General features: G+C 42.8%; 1 protein-coding gene across 1 annotated transcript in view; it reads left to right on the forward strand.

Annotated features, from left to right (window-relative positions):
• Nucleotides 1-18,920, forward strand: part of CPS1 (carbamoyl-phosphate synthase 1) — a 178,035-nt gene that overhangs the window by 51,735 nt on the left and 107,380 nt on the right. Inside the window, exons 7-12 of the mRNA XM_029068816.2 lie at nucleotides 1,436-1,528; nucleotides 11,890-11,979; nucleotides 13,957-14,085; nucleotides 14,782-14,888; nucleotides 16,701-16,842; nucleotides 17,809-17,886. Coding sequence (XP_028924649.1) covers nucleotides 1,436-1,528; nucleotides 11,890-11,979; nucleotides 13,957-14,085; nucleotides 14,782-14,888; nucleotides 16,701-16,842; nucleotides 17,809-17,886 — 639 coding nt within the window. The remainder of the gene's footprint in view (nucleotides 1-1,435; nucleotides 1,529-11,889; nucleotides 11,980-13,956; nucleotides 14,086-14,781; nucleotides 14,889-16,700; nucleotides 16,843-17,808; nucleotides 17,887-18,920) is intronic.

Raw genomic sequence — 18,920 nt, forward strand, 5'->3', positions numbered from 1 at the left:
CTACTCTATGCAGAGCAGTGTTCTAAACACTTGGGAGAGTACAAATCAATTGTATTTATTGAATGATTACTGTGTGAAGAGCACTGTTCTAAGCACTTAGGAGAGTACAATGTAACGGGAGTTGATAGGGTGTATTTTCATGATCTAGCTTGGGAGATAGATATTAAAATAATTTACAGATAGGGGAATCAACCTAGCAAAAATTAGAATGAAAATTCTGGGAGTGGGGTTAGGGTGAGTAACTAAGGTCTTAGGGGGCAAGGACTCAAATGCATAGGTCACACAGAGGGGAGGGAGAAGAAGAGAGATTAATCAGGGAAGGCTTTCTAACAAGAAGGGATTTGAGTAGGGGTTGGAAGAAGAGTGTAATGGCCTGTCCGATTTGAAAGGGGAGGGAGTTGAAAGGTGGTAAATTGTTCTTTCAAGTTTACTGACTGGGAGAACTGCTCAACACCTTCTTATGGGCCAGATGAATTTTCTGCAATGAGGACATTTTCCTTTGAAATCATTCGTAAGAGCACCCATAAGCAGATGTATATTGTCCATGTCTGAAAAGACAAACTTAGAGATGAAACAAAAACACTTTTCAACACCCTCTTCACTATCATGTATAAATGTGTACTCACTGATATTGATAGTTGTAATTATTTTTTGTTTACCTCCCCTGTGAGAGGGAGAGCTTTTTGCAGACATGGAACGTGTCACTTAAGTCACTTAATTATTCTGAACTTCCCAAGTGCCTAGTTCAGTGCTTAGTACAGTGTAAGCGTTGAACAAATACCGTAATTATTACTAGTATTCCTAGGTTTCTATCCATTTCTGCAAATCCATGATTACATAAGAGAAAGGTAGATTTCTGAATCAGTTAATGTTTTCTCAAAATAAAATCTTAGCAACTTAATTGGAATGGCATTTTAGCTGGGATTATTTTTGAAGATGATTTTCTTTTCCCCAATTTCAAAGAAATAATTCTCAAAGGAGCACCAGGCAAGCAATCTCTCAAAGGAGAAAAACCTTTTTGAGGTAACATGCAGTCATCTAGATTCTTCCCCGCTAATTTTTCCCAGGTCTTCTTCCCTCTCCCTGTTGAACTCCTCCCCTCCCCACACCTCCCATATGAAAAACACTGAAGTCCAAGAGTTCATAAAGCAATTTCAGCTGGGGTGTTTTGGGATCTGAGTCCAGATCCCTTGAGGAGAAATCCAGTTGGTTCCCACCAGGCAACTGACAAACCGTTCAATCAACAGTTTGTTTTTCTTTCCCAAATGTCCAGTGAAGCTAATGTATGTCCCCAGCCTGGGAAGGCGAGGACGCTTTTGAGGATGTGACAAGCCATTATAAAGATGTCTAAAACTTGGAACAGCTGTTCAAGTCCCTATGATTTGGCACCTTACTGCTTGCCCACATTCATCTGTCTAATTATTGATTTCCACAGGGCACCATGCTGGGAAAGATTGAATTTGAAGGTCAGCCTGTGGAGTTTGTGGATCCAAATAAGCAGAACTTGATTGCTGAAGTTTCAACCGAGGTGAGCTATTTGGCCCAGAAAGAGTTATAAATTCAACTCTCTCTTGGGGTTTCTTATTTCCCCTCTTTGTCCTTATAAGTTTGAATGGCAAAGAAGTTATGCTTTTTCCTTTCACCTTTTTTTTTTTTTAGAACCAAGCTTGAGTTATTGATAGACTAGTCAAGGTGTTAAAGTTTCTGTGAAAGGTATTCAGAAATTCTAAAATACATTGAAGTTGGGAACTCAATTGTCCCAGGGACTGAGTTTATTCTATGGAGTGGATATAGGTACTCTGTGAGGAGGTATTCTGCGGTGGAGGCACATTGTAAGTAGCCAGGCGTTACATTATCTCAGAGTCTGAAAGAGTCCATGGTCTTCAGTCACATTTTCAAACCTGGACCCTCAGAGAACTGGACTTTCTGTAGAAGAAAAAATAGTAATTCTTGAGTTCCTAAGACACTTAGAACATAGTAAGGACTTTTTTTTCCATTAAATTGCCAGAGATCTATTAGAAGGAAATAGTATTTCTGCTCCTTTCTACCAATGGAAACATGACTTCATAGACAAATAGAATGTGTTGCTGTAAGCCTCGCAAAGCCAGAGTGAGAATGTGGCATCAAAATATTATTTACTAAGTGCGTATTATGTGTCAAACACTGAGCTGAATACAAGGTAAACAGATCAGGCACAATCCCTGGTCCATATGGGGCTCATAGTCTGGCGAGGGAAGGAAAACAGATATTTTATTCACATTGTATGGATAAGAAAACTGAGGCTCAGAGAAGTTAAGTGACATGCCCAAGTTCACAGAGCAGGCAAGTGGTAAACTTGGGACTAGTACCCCAAATCCTCTTCTTCTCAGGTCTGTGCTTTTTCCACAAGGCCATACTGTTTCTGCTTCAGTAAGAGCAAATCATTTAGGTGAAATAAAAATCACTTTGATCTCTTAGACCTTAATTTAAATTTTGTGGACATTGAAATGGTTAAGCTCCATTTCACTATTTCCTGGCTGGCAGGTGCTGTCACTACTTGAATTTGGGGCAGAATTGGCAATGGGAGGAACAGTCAAGCTTGTGACTTTAGCAAAGTTGGTAGCACTGAAACTTCCAGTTCTTTTCTTTTATGGTATTGAAGTGCTTACTATGTGCCAGACACTATTCTAAGGACTGGGGTATAGTTCTATAACTTGAGTAAAGAATATGTTTGGAACTTGGAGGGTATTCTATTAATTTACATCTTTTTAGATCCACTCACTGCTGAGAGCAAAACTCTTTTGAGAACACTCAAAAAGATTGGCCCTGCAAGGAAATATGGATAGACACAATGTCCTCTTGGACAATGTTGTTTAACTGAGGACATGTACACTGAGAAGGTAGCAAGAGTGTGTAGTGGACAGGAGAGAGATCTAAAACACATCTACTGAGCAGTATTTGGTTGGATGGAATCATTCCAAAAAGCTTAGTCTTGATCCCTGGTTACAAACACTTGTTGGGAAAATCATTTAGTGATAAAACAGATGACATTATGCCTAGTTGCTTCTTAACTAGGTGGCACGTTTTAACCAATACATCAGTGGCCCTGTAATTTTAAGAATTGCTGTTGTCTCTGGGCCCATATACAGAGGACGAAGAAATCTGAAATTTGAGGGAGCTCAGAATGATATAGATCAAGTGAGGTCTGCTATAATGATTATAATAATAATAATTATGGTATTTAAGCACTTACTATGTGCCAAGCACTGTTCGCTCCTTAATGCTACCCTCTCTGGCTAGAACCAGTCTAGCACCTCTCATTGATCTACCCCACTCAAATTCACATAACATCCGCAAGAGGTTGATATTGTCTGATAAATATTATCTGATTAAGATTCTGTTGCATACCCTACAGAATAGATGTCAAAGTTGGAATATGGAGGAGAGGAGTTCATTCAGTTATATTTATTGAGTGCTTACTGTGGCCAGAGAACTGCACTAAGTACTTAAGAGAGTACAATATAACAATAAGCAGAAACATTCCCTGCCCAGCTCTATCCAGGCCTTCAAGTGGTAGGATGTCATTTTCCATAACAATGTATTGGACAGTCACAATAGAAAAGACCAAGTGAATAGAGCTATAAGTATTGGTTTGAACCAGTCTATGTTGCAGGACCCCTAAATTGAGACTGGGGCCCTGCCCATATTCCACAGTCAAGGAGAAGCTATTTCACGTTGCCCCCTACAAGCACAGATCCAGTGGGTGTGGAAGATTAGAGACTATGTCTTGTTAGGTATCATTTATTTCATAGGCTTCAAAGTCAGCATTACAAATGCGCAATCCAATTAGCTAGCTCCTTGGTGCCACACTTGGCAATTTGTGTGTGAACAAAAGTAGTGTTGGATTCTGGAAATCAGGTGTATTGTTATCAACCCAAGATCGGATTTTGGGAGTCTATTAATGCTAGGGTGGTAGGCTGTTTATGGAAGTGATTTATATAGGATCCTTGTGGCAGATTTTGGGGTCGTTATCGAGGCATTTGGGTTAGAGATTTTTATATGAACACGTGATTACCATCAATGAACTCAGCAGTGTCAAAGTCAAATTCATTATATGGCTTGTGATGTCAAACATTTTATTTTTTATGACATTTGTTAAGCTCTTAGGGTGTTCCAGGCACTGTACTAAGTACTTAGGTAGTGTTAATCAGTCCATGTCACACATGGAGCTCACAGTCTTAATCCCCATTCTACAGATGAGGTAACTGAGGCATGGAGAAGTGTCCAAGGACACACAGCAAACAAGTGGCAGAGCTGGGATTAGAACCCAGCCCCTCTCACTCCTAGGCTCATGCTCTTTACACTAGGCTATGCTGCTGCTCAATCACCAATATTCACCAACTCTTGGTCCAGAGCTTCCTGAATCCAGCATGAAAGAGTTGGGGCAACTGAGGCACACAACTGACTTCTCCGAGATGCTATATAGAGTCAAGGGTTGAGCAGAAATAAGTTTATGTTCTGCCACACAGTCACCTGGTGAACCCATACACAGTGGTTCAGGGGTGCAGATGATTCAGTGAATAAACGGTGGACAATTTGGGGGATCACAGAGCTAGACGGAGTGGCTAAGATAGAGGTGAGAATCATCTGTGACATCAGCCTCTAAGATGACAAAGTTGTGCTTCCTTTTTCCTGTCAACCTCCCTTTCCATTTTCGTATCCTTAGAAGTGCGTCATGGGAGGCTGAGGGTTGGAGGAGAAGAGGAGGGGGCTGAATGAGTTGGTCACAGGTGAAATGTCTGGGCTGGTCCCCGTGGAGGTATGTTAAAGGCAAAGTCTCCCACCTCCTGATGTGTGTTCTACTGGTTAGGAAGGTCAGCATGATGTTTCCCCTGAGAAACTCAGCAGATGCTTAGCTCTGGCTAGCAGTTGTCTTTGGGCCCATTTACAGAGGAAGAAGAAATCTAAAATTTCAAGGAGTTCAGAATGGTGTAGATAAAATGAGGTCTGATATGATGATGATGATTATGGTATTTGTTAAGCACTTACTATGTGCCAAGCATTGTTTGCTCCTTAATGCTATACTGATGGGCAAGAACCTGTCTAGCACCTGTCATTGGCTTACCCCACTCAAATTCATATGAAGACATCCACAAGGGATTGATATGGGCCAGTGTTTCTAGAAAAACTGAAATTTAAACAAAAAAACCTGCAACACCATTTCATTGAGCTGTTACTGATCAAGAAATACACACATGCGCACACACATGTGTGTGCTCTCTCTCTTTCTCTTGCTCACTCTCTCTATCTCTCTCGCTCACTCTCCTAGCAGTAGTCTTACAGACAAGATGGACATGAGAGTATAGGTCCAGGAGTCAGAGGACTTGGGTTTGGATCTCAACCCTGCTACTTTGCCTTAAGAAAGTCACTTAATTTCTCTGTGTTTAATTATCTGGAAGAATCAGTATTTAATACCTGATTTCCCTCCTACTTAGATTGTGAGCCCTGTGTTGGACAGAGGAGATGTCCAATTATCTTGTATCTATCCTAGTGTATAGTGCAGTGCTTGGCTCATAGTAAGCACTTAGCAAATGCCACAGTTGTTTTTTTTTTTTTTTATCACTCTTCCTCAGAGTACTGTGCAGTGACAGTCATTGAGAAAGGGCTAGTATTGGCATTTTCAGTCCAAAGTGTTATTATTAAGGAGAGATTAATCTAGTGTATCACAAGTAGCATAATAATAAGCATAATATGAGACTGCCTAGAATTTGACAAGAAAGATGTTTTTAGGTTGAGGGCTTTATTGATCTCATTCTACATTTATTGTAACGTATCTTTTCCTCTTCAAATTGGAAATTTCTTCATATATCAATGATGTTTATTAAGCATCTGCTGTGTGCAGAGCGCTGTACTAAATGGTCCATTTAGAGAGGGTGTTCCAGTTGGGTAAAGATAGGTTGTAAGATAGAACAAAATCTATTTGCCCTGACGTTCAATCGTGACCTGATCTTCAAGAGGAGCTTTCTTCCTCCCCAGAGCAGTTCATCTGTGAAATGACTGTTTGTCAGTCAGCAGCAGCAGCCGAAATGACTACAGCGTGAAAATCTCCTCATAAAGGCTCCAGCTGGGACAGCTGTGTGGGCACTAGGGCAGGAGTTATTAAAAGGATAAAAATAGCTTGATGAATGGCATACACAGAAGAAATCCATGCTGGAAGAGCGGCGATCAAAATATCAAAAGCATACTGCTTTTCTTATCATGAGAGAACAGACAGCTTTATTCATTAGGGACAGAAGGCAGGATTTCTAACTATCCTGGTGGGAAGAGTAACTCTAGGCATGGAATTAGCAGAGAGTCTTACTTATAGTAGATATGATATGCTAGACTCCATTACATTAGTGCATGAATAGTAGATAAGATGTACTAGTAGTAATCAATCACTATTTATTGAACACTTACTGTGTGCAAAGTATTGTACTAACTGCTTGGGAGAGTACAACACAACAATATTACCGTCTCATTCCCTGCCCACAACGACCTTGTGATCTAGAGGGAGAAATAGACGTTAAATAGATTGCAGATATGTACATAAGTGCTGTGGGGGTGGGGAGATTGAATAAAGGGAGCAAGTCAGGGTGATGGGGGGAGACAAGGAAATTAGGGCTTAGTCAGGGATGGCTTCTTGGAGGAGGTGTGCCTTCAATAAGGCTTTGAAATGGGGAGAGTAATTGTCGGATATGAAAAGGGAGGGCGTTTCAGGCCAGAGTCAGGATGTGAACAAGAGGTCAGTGGTGAGATAGATGAGATCCAGGTACAGTGAATAGTTTGGCATTACAGGAATGAAGTGAGTGGTTTGGGTTGTAGTAGGAAAGTAGTGAGGTGAGATGAGGGGGGAAAGGTGATTGAGTGCTTATAAGCGGATGGTAAAAAGTTTGATGCAGAGGTTGATGGGAAGTTCTTGAGAAATGGGGAAACATGGCCTGAATGTTTTTGTAGAAAAATGATCTGAGCAGCAAAGTGAAGTAACGGCTGGAGTGGGGAGAAACAGGAGCCAGGGAGATAAGCAAGGAGGCTGATACAGTAATCAAGGTGAAATAGGATAAATGCTTGGATTAACATGGTAGCAGTTTGGGTGGATAAGAGAGGGTGGATTTTAACTTCGTTGTGAAGGTTGAACTGACAGGATTTAATGAATTAATATGTAGCAACTAAAGGATGCAGGTATGCTCAGGACAAACATATTTGTACCTACCACAAATATGCCATGACTGGCATATGAACTGGATGGCAATCAGGCAACTGAAAGTAGATAGACATACAAATAGTTGATGTAGAAATACCAAATCAAAAACTCCTCACCATAGGCTTCAAGGGTCTCCACCATCTGGGCCCATTTTACCTAGTTTTCTTTTTCATCCTTTTTTCCACACCTTGCTGTCTTCATTCTCTCCAAGCCAAGCTTCTAACCATACCTGGCTTTCTACTCTCACTGTTCACGCAGTTGCCCCAGTTAGGAACTCCCTCCCCACATCAGAAAGATCACACCTTTTCCCATATTCAAAACCCTCTTTAAATCCTACCTCTTCCAACTCTAGCACTTATGAACTTATGTACCTTAACACTCATGTTTATATGTCCTCAAATATTTATTTTGACCACTTGATTTGTAAATATTTTTTGTGGTTGTCTCTCCTTTTTAGAGTGGAACCTCCCTGTGGGCAGGGAACCATGTCCCTTTATTCCTAGCATCTGATACAGCCTTCCACCCTGTCAGCACTCATTAATCCTACTGAGAAGCAGCGTGGCGCAGTGGAAAGAGCACGGGCTTTGGAGTCAGGGCTCATGAGTTCGAATCCCAGCTCTGCCACTTGTCAGCTGTGTGACTGTGGGCGAGTCACTTAACTTCTCTGTGCCTCAGTTCCCTCATCTGTAAAATGGGGATTAAGACTGTGAGCCCCACGTGAGACAACCTGATTCCCCTGTGTCTACCCCAGCGCTTAGAACAGTGCTCTGCACATAGTAAGCACTTAACAAATACCAACATTATTATTATTACTGTTACTACTCTAAATGCTTATAATATATAAAGTACTGAGTGCTGAAGGGGATCCATGAATGGTGATTTGAATATGGGACCTGGCTCATAGGGAACTTCCACTTAAAGAGGAAATTCACATACACGCACGCACGCATGCTTGGTCCTTATTGCTGCAGTCTTGGATGAGATCGGGCCCCAGCCCTCCTAATAACTGTGGTATTTAAGCACTTACTATGTGTTAAGCACTGTGCTAAGCCCTGGGGTAGGTACTATATAATCGAGTCCCACTTAGGACTGTAGAAGGGAGAACAGGTATTGAATCCCAATTTTCCAAATGAGGGAACTAAAGAACAGATAAATTAATCGACTTTCCCAAGGCCACACAGCAGACAAATGGCAGGGCTGGAATTAGAACCCAGGTCTTCTGATTCCCAGGCCTATGTTTTTTCCACAAGTTTTCCCTTCCTTTTAGGATCCTAAGTGTTTTCCAGCAGTCACTATCCATTCAGTGCTCCTGCTGGGCTCAGGACCTGCTTCCCACAGTGATGGGCGGGAGCATGAGTGGGAGGGGAGGACACACTAGTAATACATAAGCACATACTAATAGTAGCTCTAAGCATCCTAATAGCACATATAGACATCATATTCACCATCAGTGGTATTTATTGAGTGCCTACAGTGTGCAAAATGGTACATAAAACCATTAATAGCAGATCCAGACATACTAATAACAGATTTGAATACTGTTTGTTCTACTGAGTTCACTCATCTTTCTCCCTCCCCTGAGGACACTGTGATATTGTAAACCTTTGAGAAAATATTTCTGGGCTTTGAAAGGATAGCAGAACACTTTCCTCCCCTTCATGCAGCAGCAGGGCCCTAAACAGCATCCCTAAATGCAGTGTCAGGACCAGTTCAGCTTTTCCTTTCTCTTTTCTTGAATTTAAGGTCAGTCTCCCCAACTAGACGGTAAGCTCCTTGGGTACAGGGATCTACCAACCCTATTGTACTGTCATCTCCAATGTACTCTGCACAGAATTGGGAAGCAGCATGGCTTAGTGGAAAGAGCACAGGCCTGGGAGTCAGAGGATATGTGTTCCAATCCTGGCTTTGCCACTTCTTTGCTGCCTTGGGCAAAACACTTGACTTCTCTGTGCTTCAGTTTTCTCATCTGTAAAATGCAGATTCAAACTTTCCCCCTTCTATTTAGTCCCTAATCTACACAGGGCTCACAGTCTGTTTCCAACCTGATTATCTTGTATCTACCCCAGTGCTGGGCACACAGTAAGCACTTCACAAATAAGTGCTCCGTACACACTATTGACTGATTGGGTGTAACTGGTACCCAGGGTGTGCTGGCTGGGCCAACTGTCTTCATCGTGTGGGTTTAGATTTGACTGCTGAAATTACTTAGTAAACTTGTATTTCTGGGCCCTTCATAATCTGGTTGTTCTGGGTCCCCTTCCAGAAGGGATAAGACAAATTATACTCTTGCAAAACCAGGAAAAGGTTTGAAAGGGAAGAATTCTTGAAAGGAAAGAATTAAGGTCTGTAACGTTTGCAGCTAGATGGGTTTTGTTGCATACACATCCATAGATCCCATCTCCACATTCATATTCTTACAACTACACCCACAAAAGTGATTTTTAAACTACTACATCCTTTTGTACACCTAGAGCAGTGTAGCCTTATTACAGACATCTCCTCCAAGAAGCCTTCCCTGATTAAGCCATCTTTCTCTCTTCCCACCTCACCCCAGCTCCCTCTATCCTTTGGACACTTGGAATTCATCCTCCCCTCAGCCCCACAGCACTTATGTACATATCTGTAATTTATTTCTTCATATTAATATGTCTCCCCCACTAGACTGCAAGCTTACTGTGGGCAGGGAATGAGTCTACCAACTCTAGTGTACTGTTCTATCCCAAGGACTTGGGATGGTGTTCTGCACACAATTGAAAATAAATACCATTGATCAGGGAGTATAGTTTCTATTTTACAACAATAACCGGTGGAATTGAATCTGCTCCTCTGCTCATCTATCCATGCTAGTCCTGGCTCCTCCAGTTGTCACAATCTCACAATTCATTTAAGCACCTTGTGCCTCAGTTTCCTCATTTGTAACACTGGGTTAAAATATCTGTTCTTCTTTTTGATCTGCGAGTCCTATTGGTAACAAGGACTGTGCCCATTCTGATGATCTATGTTTAGTTTAGCAGTGTTTAGCACAGTACCTGGCACACAGTAAACACTTAAGATATTTCCGTCAATAACTGGGTGGTGGGGAGAGGCTGGGTTGTAGTGGTGTTTTTGGCCAAGCCTGCCCCTGGCTGAGGTAGATATTTAGGAAATGCAGAAAAGGACCTCCTCCGTCCTTTTTCATAAGCACAGAAAGTGGCATTTGCCACTTTCTTTCATAGAGTAGAGCCCTGGCAATATGCAATGGGGAGAAAACCAACTGGGTCAGTGGGGGAAGCAGAAAGCAAGATCCAGGATCTCTCTCCTCTTGGTCTTTATGCAGCAAAAGCAGTTCTTCTCTTCTCAGAATGTTCCTTGTGAGCAAACATTGGGTGCTGGTAGTTTCCCATTAGGTGAGGAGGGCAGAGAGGTTCTGGATTCAGAAATGTTGGTGTTGGGGACACTTTAAGCCCATCAAATGGCAGCTTTCATGCAACCTTTGATTAACAAAGATAAAACATCTGAAACTCTGGCAGGGATAGAGCATTTGTTTGCGGCTGAAATCAGAGTAAAATCGGATGTTCACACTTCTAGGGTCATTTCCGTTTGTGACTTTCTGTGATCCCGGCAGGAGTGGCTGAGGGTTACTAACTCAGGGCTTGGGCCCTGTGCAGGATTCTGACATGCTTTGAAAGCGTCAGATGCAGCCTACTCCAGTGCTTGGAAGTATGAGGCATGGCCCAGAGGATTTCTGGGTCAGCACATGGAAGCAGTTCTGCGGAATGCCTTGCTGACTTGTACATTGACATCTCTGTGTCAGCCTATTGTCCAGTGCTTCAGCTCTGCCCGGTTCCGTTTCTCCTTAAAGCATGGGGCCAAGCGGCGCTTATAGCATGATGTATCATCCTTGAGCTGCCTCAAGGGTTCTGCTGCGCCTCACTGATAATGAGGCAAAGCCGGGGAGAGACAATCATTAACCGAGGGAACCACTGGCTTCTTGGGGATCGTGGTTATTACTGCAATCAAAAGAAGATAGAAAAAACGCAAAGCATTTTTTTTTTATTTCATAAAAACGAAAATCAGGAAGTGGCACTTGCTGAGCTTTTTTGCAAATTGATGGTTCAGGGCTAGTCACTCCCTAGTAGTTACCAATCAATCAACTCCCTGGGTTAGTGCAAAATGTCCTAAAATGCCTGAATGCTACCTGCTGGTCACACTCAGCAGTCCATCAATCAGTGGTATTTATTGAGTGCTTACTATGTGCAGGGCACAGTATTAAGGGCTTGGATTAGTAAAGTACAATAGAGTTGGTAGATATGATCCCTGCCTTCAGGGAAGCAGCTTGGCCTAGTGGAAAGAGCATGGACCTGGGAGTCAAAGACTAAGTCTTGTTTTCACTACTGGTTTGCTGTGTGACCTTGGGCAAGCCATTTGATTTCTCTGAAACTGTTTCCTCCTCTTTAGAATTGGGATTAAATCCTACTCTCTCTTACTTAGACTGTCCCATATGGGGTGCACAGTCTAAGTAAAAAGGGTAGGATCTACTTAAACTGTGTCTGTGATTATCTTTCATCTAACCCAGTGCTTCCTTGGTACAGAACTTGGCACAAAGCAAGCAAATAAGAACTGTAAAAACAAGAGCTTACAGTTCAGTAAATAATGTTTCTTTTTGTCTCTTGCTTTGAACATGATAGGAGGTCAAGGTGTTTGGCAAAGGAAATCCCATCAGAGTGGTTGCTGTGGACTGTGGAATCAAGCAGAATGTAATCCGTTTGCTCGTGAAGGTAAGTGGGCTTCTTTGTGGAGTTGGTCTTGTTTTATGGGGCTCAGGTTTTTTGCACTGATTTAGAGCTGGTCTCTGTCAGTCGGTCAGTCAATCACATTTATTGATTGCTTAGTCTGTGCAGAGCACTGTACTAAGTGCTTGGGAGGCTAAAGTATAACAGTAATAGATACATTCCCTACCCACAGCAAGCTTACATTCTAGGGAGGGGACAGACATTAATATAAATAAATTACAGATATATAAATTAGTGCTGTGGGTCTGGAAGGGGGGCTGAATAAAGAGGGGTCTGCTTTTCTGCTCCCCAAATCACCAAATGCAGAGTTCTGAACTTCTTCACGGAATCAACCCCTTTCTGCTCTTAGGAGTAGACTTTCATGCTTTCTAATCCACCTTTTCCTCTCCATCCAAACTGCTACCCTGTTAATACACTCATCATATTCCGCTTGGTTTACTACATCAGCCTCCATGCTGACCTGTTTCTCCCCACTCCAATCCATACTTTACTCTGCTGCCCAGATCATTTTTCTACAGAAATGTTCAGGATATGTCACCCCACTCCTCAAACTCCAGTAGTTGCCCAACCACTTCTGCATCAAACAATAACTCCTAACCATTGGTTTTAAAGCAGTCAATCACCTTGCCCCTTCCTACCGCATGTCACTACTCTCCTACTACAACCCAGCCTGTCCACTCCCTGCCTCTCGCCTGGAATGCCCTCCCTCCTCAAATCCGACAGACATTTACTCTCTCCTGCTTCAAAGCCTTATTGAAGGCACATCTCCTCCAAGAAGTCTTCCCTGACTAGCCCCCCCCAACCCCACCCAGGGTTTTCCTCTTCTCCCACTCCCTTCTGCATCATCCTGACTTGCTCTTTGTTCTCCACCTGCTCCTCCTCCCCCAGTCCCACAGCATTTATGTACATATCTCTAATTTATTTTTATTAATTTCTGTCTCATCCCCTCTAGACTGTAAGCTCACTGTAGAAATGGAATGTGTTAATGTTGTTCTCTCCCAAATGCCTAGTACAGTGTTCTGGACAGAGTAAGCCCTCAATAAATGTGATTCAATGAATGAAGTAGCCCAAGTCCCTTCCTTGTCTGTAATGCTGCCTTGAGAGATCATGGAGATGGAGGAAATCTCTGGATATGCATGGGCTGGAGTTCTTTGATGTCCTGGGCCCAGAAGCATAGAAAGTTCTCCTGGTTGAACCGAATTCAGAGCCAGCCCTGGAAATGTAGATTTCCTGGGGGTAGTCTTCCTAGGGAAGGTTTCTCTTGAAGGACTATTGGTTACTGTCTGAACTCTGAGGCATTTTTCCCCATAAACCTCAGGGCATGGTTCCTGCTGCTGCCCCTTTCTGGGAGACTTTGTCACCATGCAGGAATATCTTTCCACTAAAGTCAGATTCTCAGGGTCTTGGGGTACTATGAACTTGACAGCAGGGTTATCTTTGTTTTTAGACTGCAGAGTTTTACTCCCATGTCCTAGGAATCGAAACCCAAAACATTGGAAGCTCATCACCTAAAGTGTTGGTCTCACAAAGCATGATTGCTCAGACTTAAGAGGAGCAGTAGAAAAATTTTGGTTGTAAAAAAAAAAATTAAAAAAAAATGGAGAATGGAGGACTGACTGTGGCAGAGGCCAATGGGATTTTTGCAGAAAATGCATTTCTCTCTCCTGGCCAACCTCCTTTTACTCCTGAGAATACAGATAACCGGTTCCTCATCAAGTGAACTGTCCTGCACCCAAGAACTCCATTCCTTATGTATGGTAATTCCCACTGCTGCTGAGGGTTAGGCACTCCAGAATCCTAATGAGAACCTCCTACCTGCATGGAGTGTGCTCAGCAGGACATTTTGATTTGTTTGCTTGGCCATGGAATAATTTCTTCTGGGGTCTCAAAAATGCTCATTTTTCAAGGAGCAAAGACATCTTAGAATCTGCCCCCCTCTGATCTCTCTTGTTTCTTTGTCAGCGAGGAGCTGAAGTGCATTTAGTTCCTTGGAACCACGATTTCACCAAGATGGAGTATGATGGACTTTTAATTGCTGGTGGACCTGGGAACCCAGCTCTCGCACAGCCACTAATTCAGAATGTCAAGAAGGTACAGTGTGCCATGTGGGCTATGCTCGGTTGAGGGGGTTGGGATGGGTAGCCTTTGTTCAACAAGATAGTGCGACAAAAGGGACTTTGAGGGGCACCGCCATGCCTTTGACAGAGCCGATTGGGTGGGAGTCAGGTCTGGGGAAGGTCTGGGACTCTCTAGATTTCAGGGAGAGTTTGTGGGGCAGTGAGAAAAGAAGGAAGGGCCTCAAACATTAGGATGTTCGAGGAGCTTTACTACATGAAGAAAAGCAAACTCTTTCTCAGAAAACCTGCTTTTTCCAAAGGCAGTTTCCCTTAGGCTGTGAACCCTGCCTGGGTCAAGGACTCTGACCACCAGATTATCTTGCATCTCTCCTAATGTGTAGTACAGTACTAGGTGCAGAGTAACACTTAGAAAAATACAAAATTATTATTATTAGTAGTAGTAAACTGAAATGAGCAAAATGAGTCCTGCCACTAAGATTTGGAGTATATGCACTCTACACATGACAGGTATTTATTTATATTTTCTCCATCTATGCTCACATGCTGGATTAACGATCTGGAGGAAGCAGTCTTCAGCTGCGTAGTGCCAGAGCAGAGTCAAGCTAAGAACTGAGTTCAGGCATCACACAGAGAAGAAACAACACTGCCATTTGGGGATCTCTGGTTTCTGAGTTGGGCCCTGGAGGAAATAACCTGCTTTCTGCCCTAGGTGTTGGAGGAAGACCGTAAGGAGCCATTGTTTGGAATCAGCACTGGGAGTTTGATAACAGGACTAGCTGCTGGTGCCAAAACCTATAAGATGCCCATGGCTAACAGGTGGGTCCAGGTCTTGCTCTGGCTTCGTCACCCAAAAAAGAATAAATTTTTTGGGCAGTTTTTGTGAGCCAAGAATTTTGGTATCTCATTTCAATCGATGGTATTTATTGAACTCTTACTGTGAGTGTGAGTGCAGAGTACTGTATTAAGTGCTTGGTAGAGGACAGTACAACAGATGTGATAGACAAGATGCCTGCCCTCAAGGTGCTTACAGTTTAGTGGGAGAGATGGATAGGTGTTGTGGCAGAGTGTAAGGATGTACACAGAGTACAGCATAAATGCTGTGGAACTCGGGTTGGGTGAATATCAAAGTGCTTTTGTGATATAAACCAAAGTCCATAGGCAACATGCAAGGGAACTTGGCTAATAAATATTTCATTGCTGTACCTTCCTATACACATAGAAAGAAACAGCATTGCATAGTGGATAGAGCATGGGTTTAGGAGTCAGGTCATGGGTTCTAATCCCAACTCTCTCACATTTCTGCCATGGGACTTTGGGAAAATCCCTTCACTTCTCTGTGCCTCAGCTCATCTGTAAAATGAGGATTGAGACTGTGAGCCCCTCGTGAGACAGGGACTCTGCCCAACACAATTTGCTTGTATCCACCCTAGCGCTTAGTACAGAGCCTGGCACACACTAAGTGCTTATGAAATACCACAATTATTTTTATCATGATTATTACAGCCAACTGAATAGCCCAAGCTCGCTTGAGCACATAGCTAAGAGCCCTGCTTTCTGAAAAATACCTCCACTGGGATAGTTTCTACTGGAGAAGACTGTGGTTAAAACACTTGGTCGATCCCCGTTCCTGGGGATATGTCTAATTTTAAGCTTTGCCCTAGGGTACTGGAAATGATTTTATTCCCAAACATGTCTTCTGTGTGAGCCCTTCGAGGGCAAGGCACTTGTTCTAATTTGGTTTTTTCATTCCCTGTGTTTGTTATATTGCCCTTATACAGTTAACACCTCTTAAATACCAGTGGCTTTTTTGGATTTCCTCTGTACCACAAACTATATTCACTTTATGTTTAATTTTTCAAGTTGTCATTCAGAATGTTCTGAACTGGACAGCTGTGTCTTTATCTTGCATACCTCCAGCTAAGGAGCTTATTATATTTACTAGTCCCATTGGACCAGTGAATTCCTTCAATTTCAACCCCACCACATATTGTGGTAATTGTTTGCCAAAAGCTTGTTATATATCAGTTAAGTAGTTACCTCAGATAATAATAATAATTATGATGGTATTTAAGCGCTATGTGCCATGCACTGTTCTAAGCCCAGGGTTAGATACAAGGTAAGCAGGTTGTCTCATGCGGAGCTCACAGTCTTTAATCACATTTTTCAGATGAGGTAACTGAGGCACAGAGAAGTGAAGTGGCTTGCCCAAAGTCACCCAGCTGACAGGCGGCCGAGCAGGGATTAGAACCCACATCCCCTGCCCAAGCCCTTCCATTAAGCTCTTTCCATTAAGCCATGCTGCTTCTCAGCGTTACTATTACCAGACACCCTGAATTAATGTCTGTTGATACAGGGTCAATCAATGATGACTTATTGAGTACTTGCTGAGGGCAGAGCACTGCCCTAAGTACTTGGGAGAGTAAAGTACTACAGAATTGGCAGCCATGTTGACTGCCCTACAAGGAACAAGGATTGGGACTGAGGGCCTGGGACTTTGTCCTAGAGTTGGTTTAGACTATGCAACTGAACCTATGTAATGTGATTGCTACGCTCCGCTTTCTTCATTATTAATGGAAGAATACCTGCCTCACCCATCTCATTTGTGTCGTCATTTCCTTTTCTCCTCAGAGGGCAGAATCAGCCAGTTATGAATATCACCAACAGGCAAGCCTTCATCACTGCCCAGAACCATGGCTATGCTCTGGATCACAGCACCCTTCCAGCCGGATGGAAGCCCCTTTTTGTCAATGTCAATGATCAAACGAATGAGGTATGTGTTCTTCCTTTGCCTGTCCTGGCAGGGATGATGAAAGGAGGATTTCCCTGACTCTGCCATTCTTGAATGCGACTCATGCTTTGTTCCCTTGAGCTTTTGTTCTTGGATACTCTCACAGTAAGCTGCCTCTCCCCAGAGACATCTTGCTCCATTTCCTCACCCAATCAGGGGAGTCACAGATTCCTCTGGAAGTCCTTGAGCTTTAGTATTCAATTGCAAGGATCAACTTTCAGACTCAACGGCGGAAATCGTCCCAGCCTTGAAGGGTCTCACTTCCCTGCTCCTGAAAGCTTTGGGGGAAGGGAGGGGATTGGATTAGCCTGGGCAGGTTTAGTGGGGATGGGGAATCTATAGTCCAGTGGATTGATCTTGGAGTCCTCAAGGATCACGTGGTTAAGTAATAGATCAAATACCCTTATTTTCATTTAGTAAAAGTTGTGTGGCCTAGTGAATAGTAAGTACCTGGCCCTGGGAGGCAGAGGACCTGTGTTCTAATCCTGGCTCTGCCACTTGTCTGCTGTGTGACCTTGGGCAAATCACTTGATTTCTGTGTGCCTCCGTTTCCCTCATCTGTATAATGGGACTTCAACATCTATTCTCCCTTGTGCATAGACTGCGAGCCACACTGTCTCTGCCTCAGTGCTTAGTACAGTGCTTGGCATTTAGAAAGAGCTCAACAGATACCACAATTAGTAATCAAATATTAATTAGATTTTAAACTGATTGAATTCCCTTGTGGAGTCTTTTCCATTCCCTCCATACTCCAACCATGACACTGTTGAAATGCACCCATCCCTCAGATGGTAACCATAATTTGCTAAGTTCCACCTGTCAAAATTTTGTGCCATAGAAGAATGTGTGTGTGTTAGAATGTTGTTGCTTGTGTAGTTGCCTGGAGTTAATCTCAGGAGGTGACTCATTCCAGAAGAGATATTTAACAGCTTCATTTCTGCCACTCAGGGGATCATGCATGAAAGCAAACCCATCTTCACCGCCCAGTTCCATCCAGAGGTCAGCCCTGGCCCAACCGACACTGAGGTATGTTTAAAAAGATGACCGGGATTTGCCATCCACCTCCTCCAGAGAAGCTTTCAGTAGATCTGGGTATTTCCAGAGAGTTCTTCACTAACCAGTTTGGAATGAAAATTCTCCTATGAATAGCAAAGAGGAAGTACTCTATCTGTTACAAAATACCCCACAAAATGTGGGAAGACCCTTAAGAAACCAGATGCTATTTTTATTTAAATCCATTATCATTTCAAAACACTTTAGTTCCCAAATCTACAATTGTTGAGCTATGCAAATGAATTCCCTCTTGTTCTCTCATGCTCTTATAACTGAAATGAAATTTTAATCCCCCATCTGTGACTTCACAAAGCTCCCTATGGCAACTGGTTGGGTAGCTACTGAGGATTAATAAGCCGCAGTAGAAGAAAGAGGGGGAGGAGAAGGATGAGCTGGAGCGTTGGGGAAGAGAGCAAGAGAGACGTGTAGTCACATAAATATTGCTCACTCCCTCTAAGAAAAGGACCATAAGGAATGCTTAGAAGAGATTTGGTTTTAATTTAAATGTTGTTATTCTTGTGATTTGTGGTAAAGTGTTTCGTAAACCCTTTACTAGGAAAAAAAAATTTTTCCATATTTTTCAGAAATGCTGGGCCATCTGATTTACCTCTTGCTTTCGGCTCCTGCATTTCTCCTTGGTACCGGGAACTCTGATGGCCTGGGGCACCCGGTTGAGACTCAGACCCTCGAACCATGACCAAATAAAAATTCCAACCCCAAACAAAACAAATCTTACATTAGACTTTGCAGGCATCAGTCCATTTCTGTTGTTTCACTTCTTACTGTAAGGGAAGACAGAGGGATGGTTATATCACCTATCACAATGGTTGATATGAAGCGTGTCTTCATTTATAACTCTTGAAATGGATTATTGCCTAGAAACAAGAAATGTGTAATACCTACTGCTGGGAGCTGCATTACTGTGGTACATGGAGTGTTGAACAGCAGCATCCATCAAAATGCTGGGGTTAGAGCCTTCCAAAAAGTTCAACTCTAATGAAAGTCCC

This window comes from Ornithorhynchus anatinus, chromosome 7 (assembly GCF_004115215.2).
Source record: "Ornithorhynchus anatinus isolate Pmale09 chromosome 7, mOrnAna1.pri.v4, whole genome shotgun sequence".
Classification (NCBI taxonomy): Eukaryota; Metazoa; Chordata; class Mammalia; order Monotremata; family Ornithorhynchidae; genus Ornithorhynchus; species Ornithorhynchus anatinus.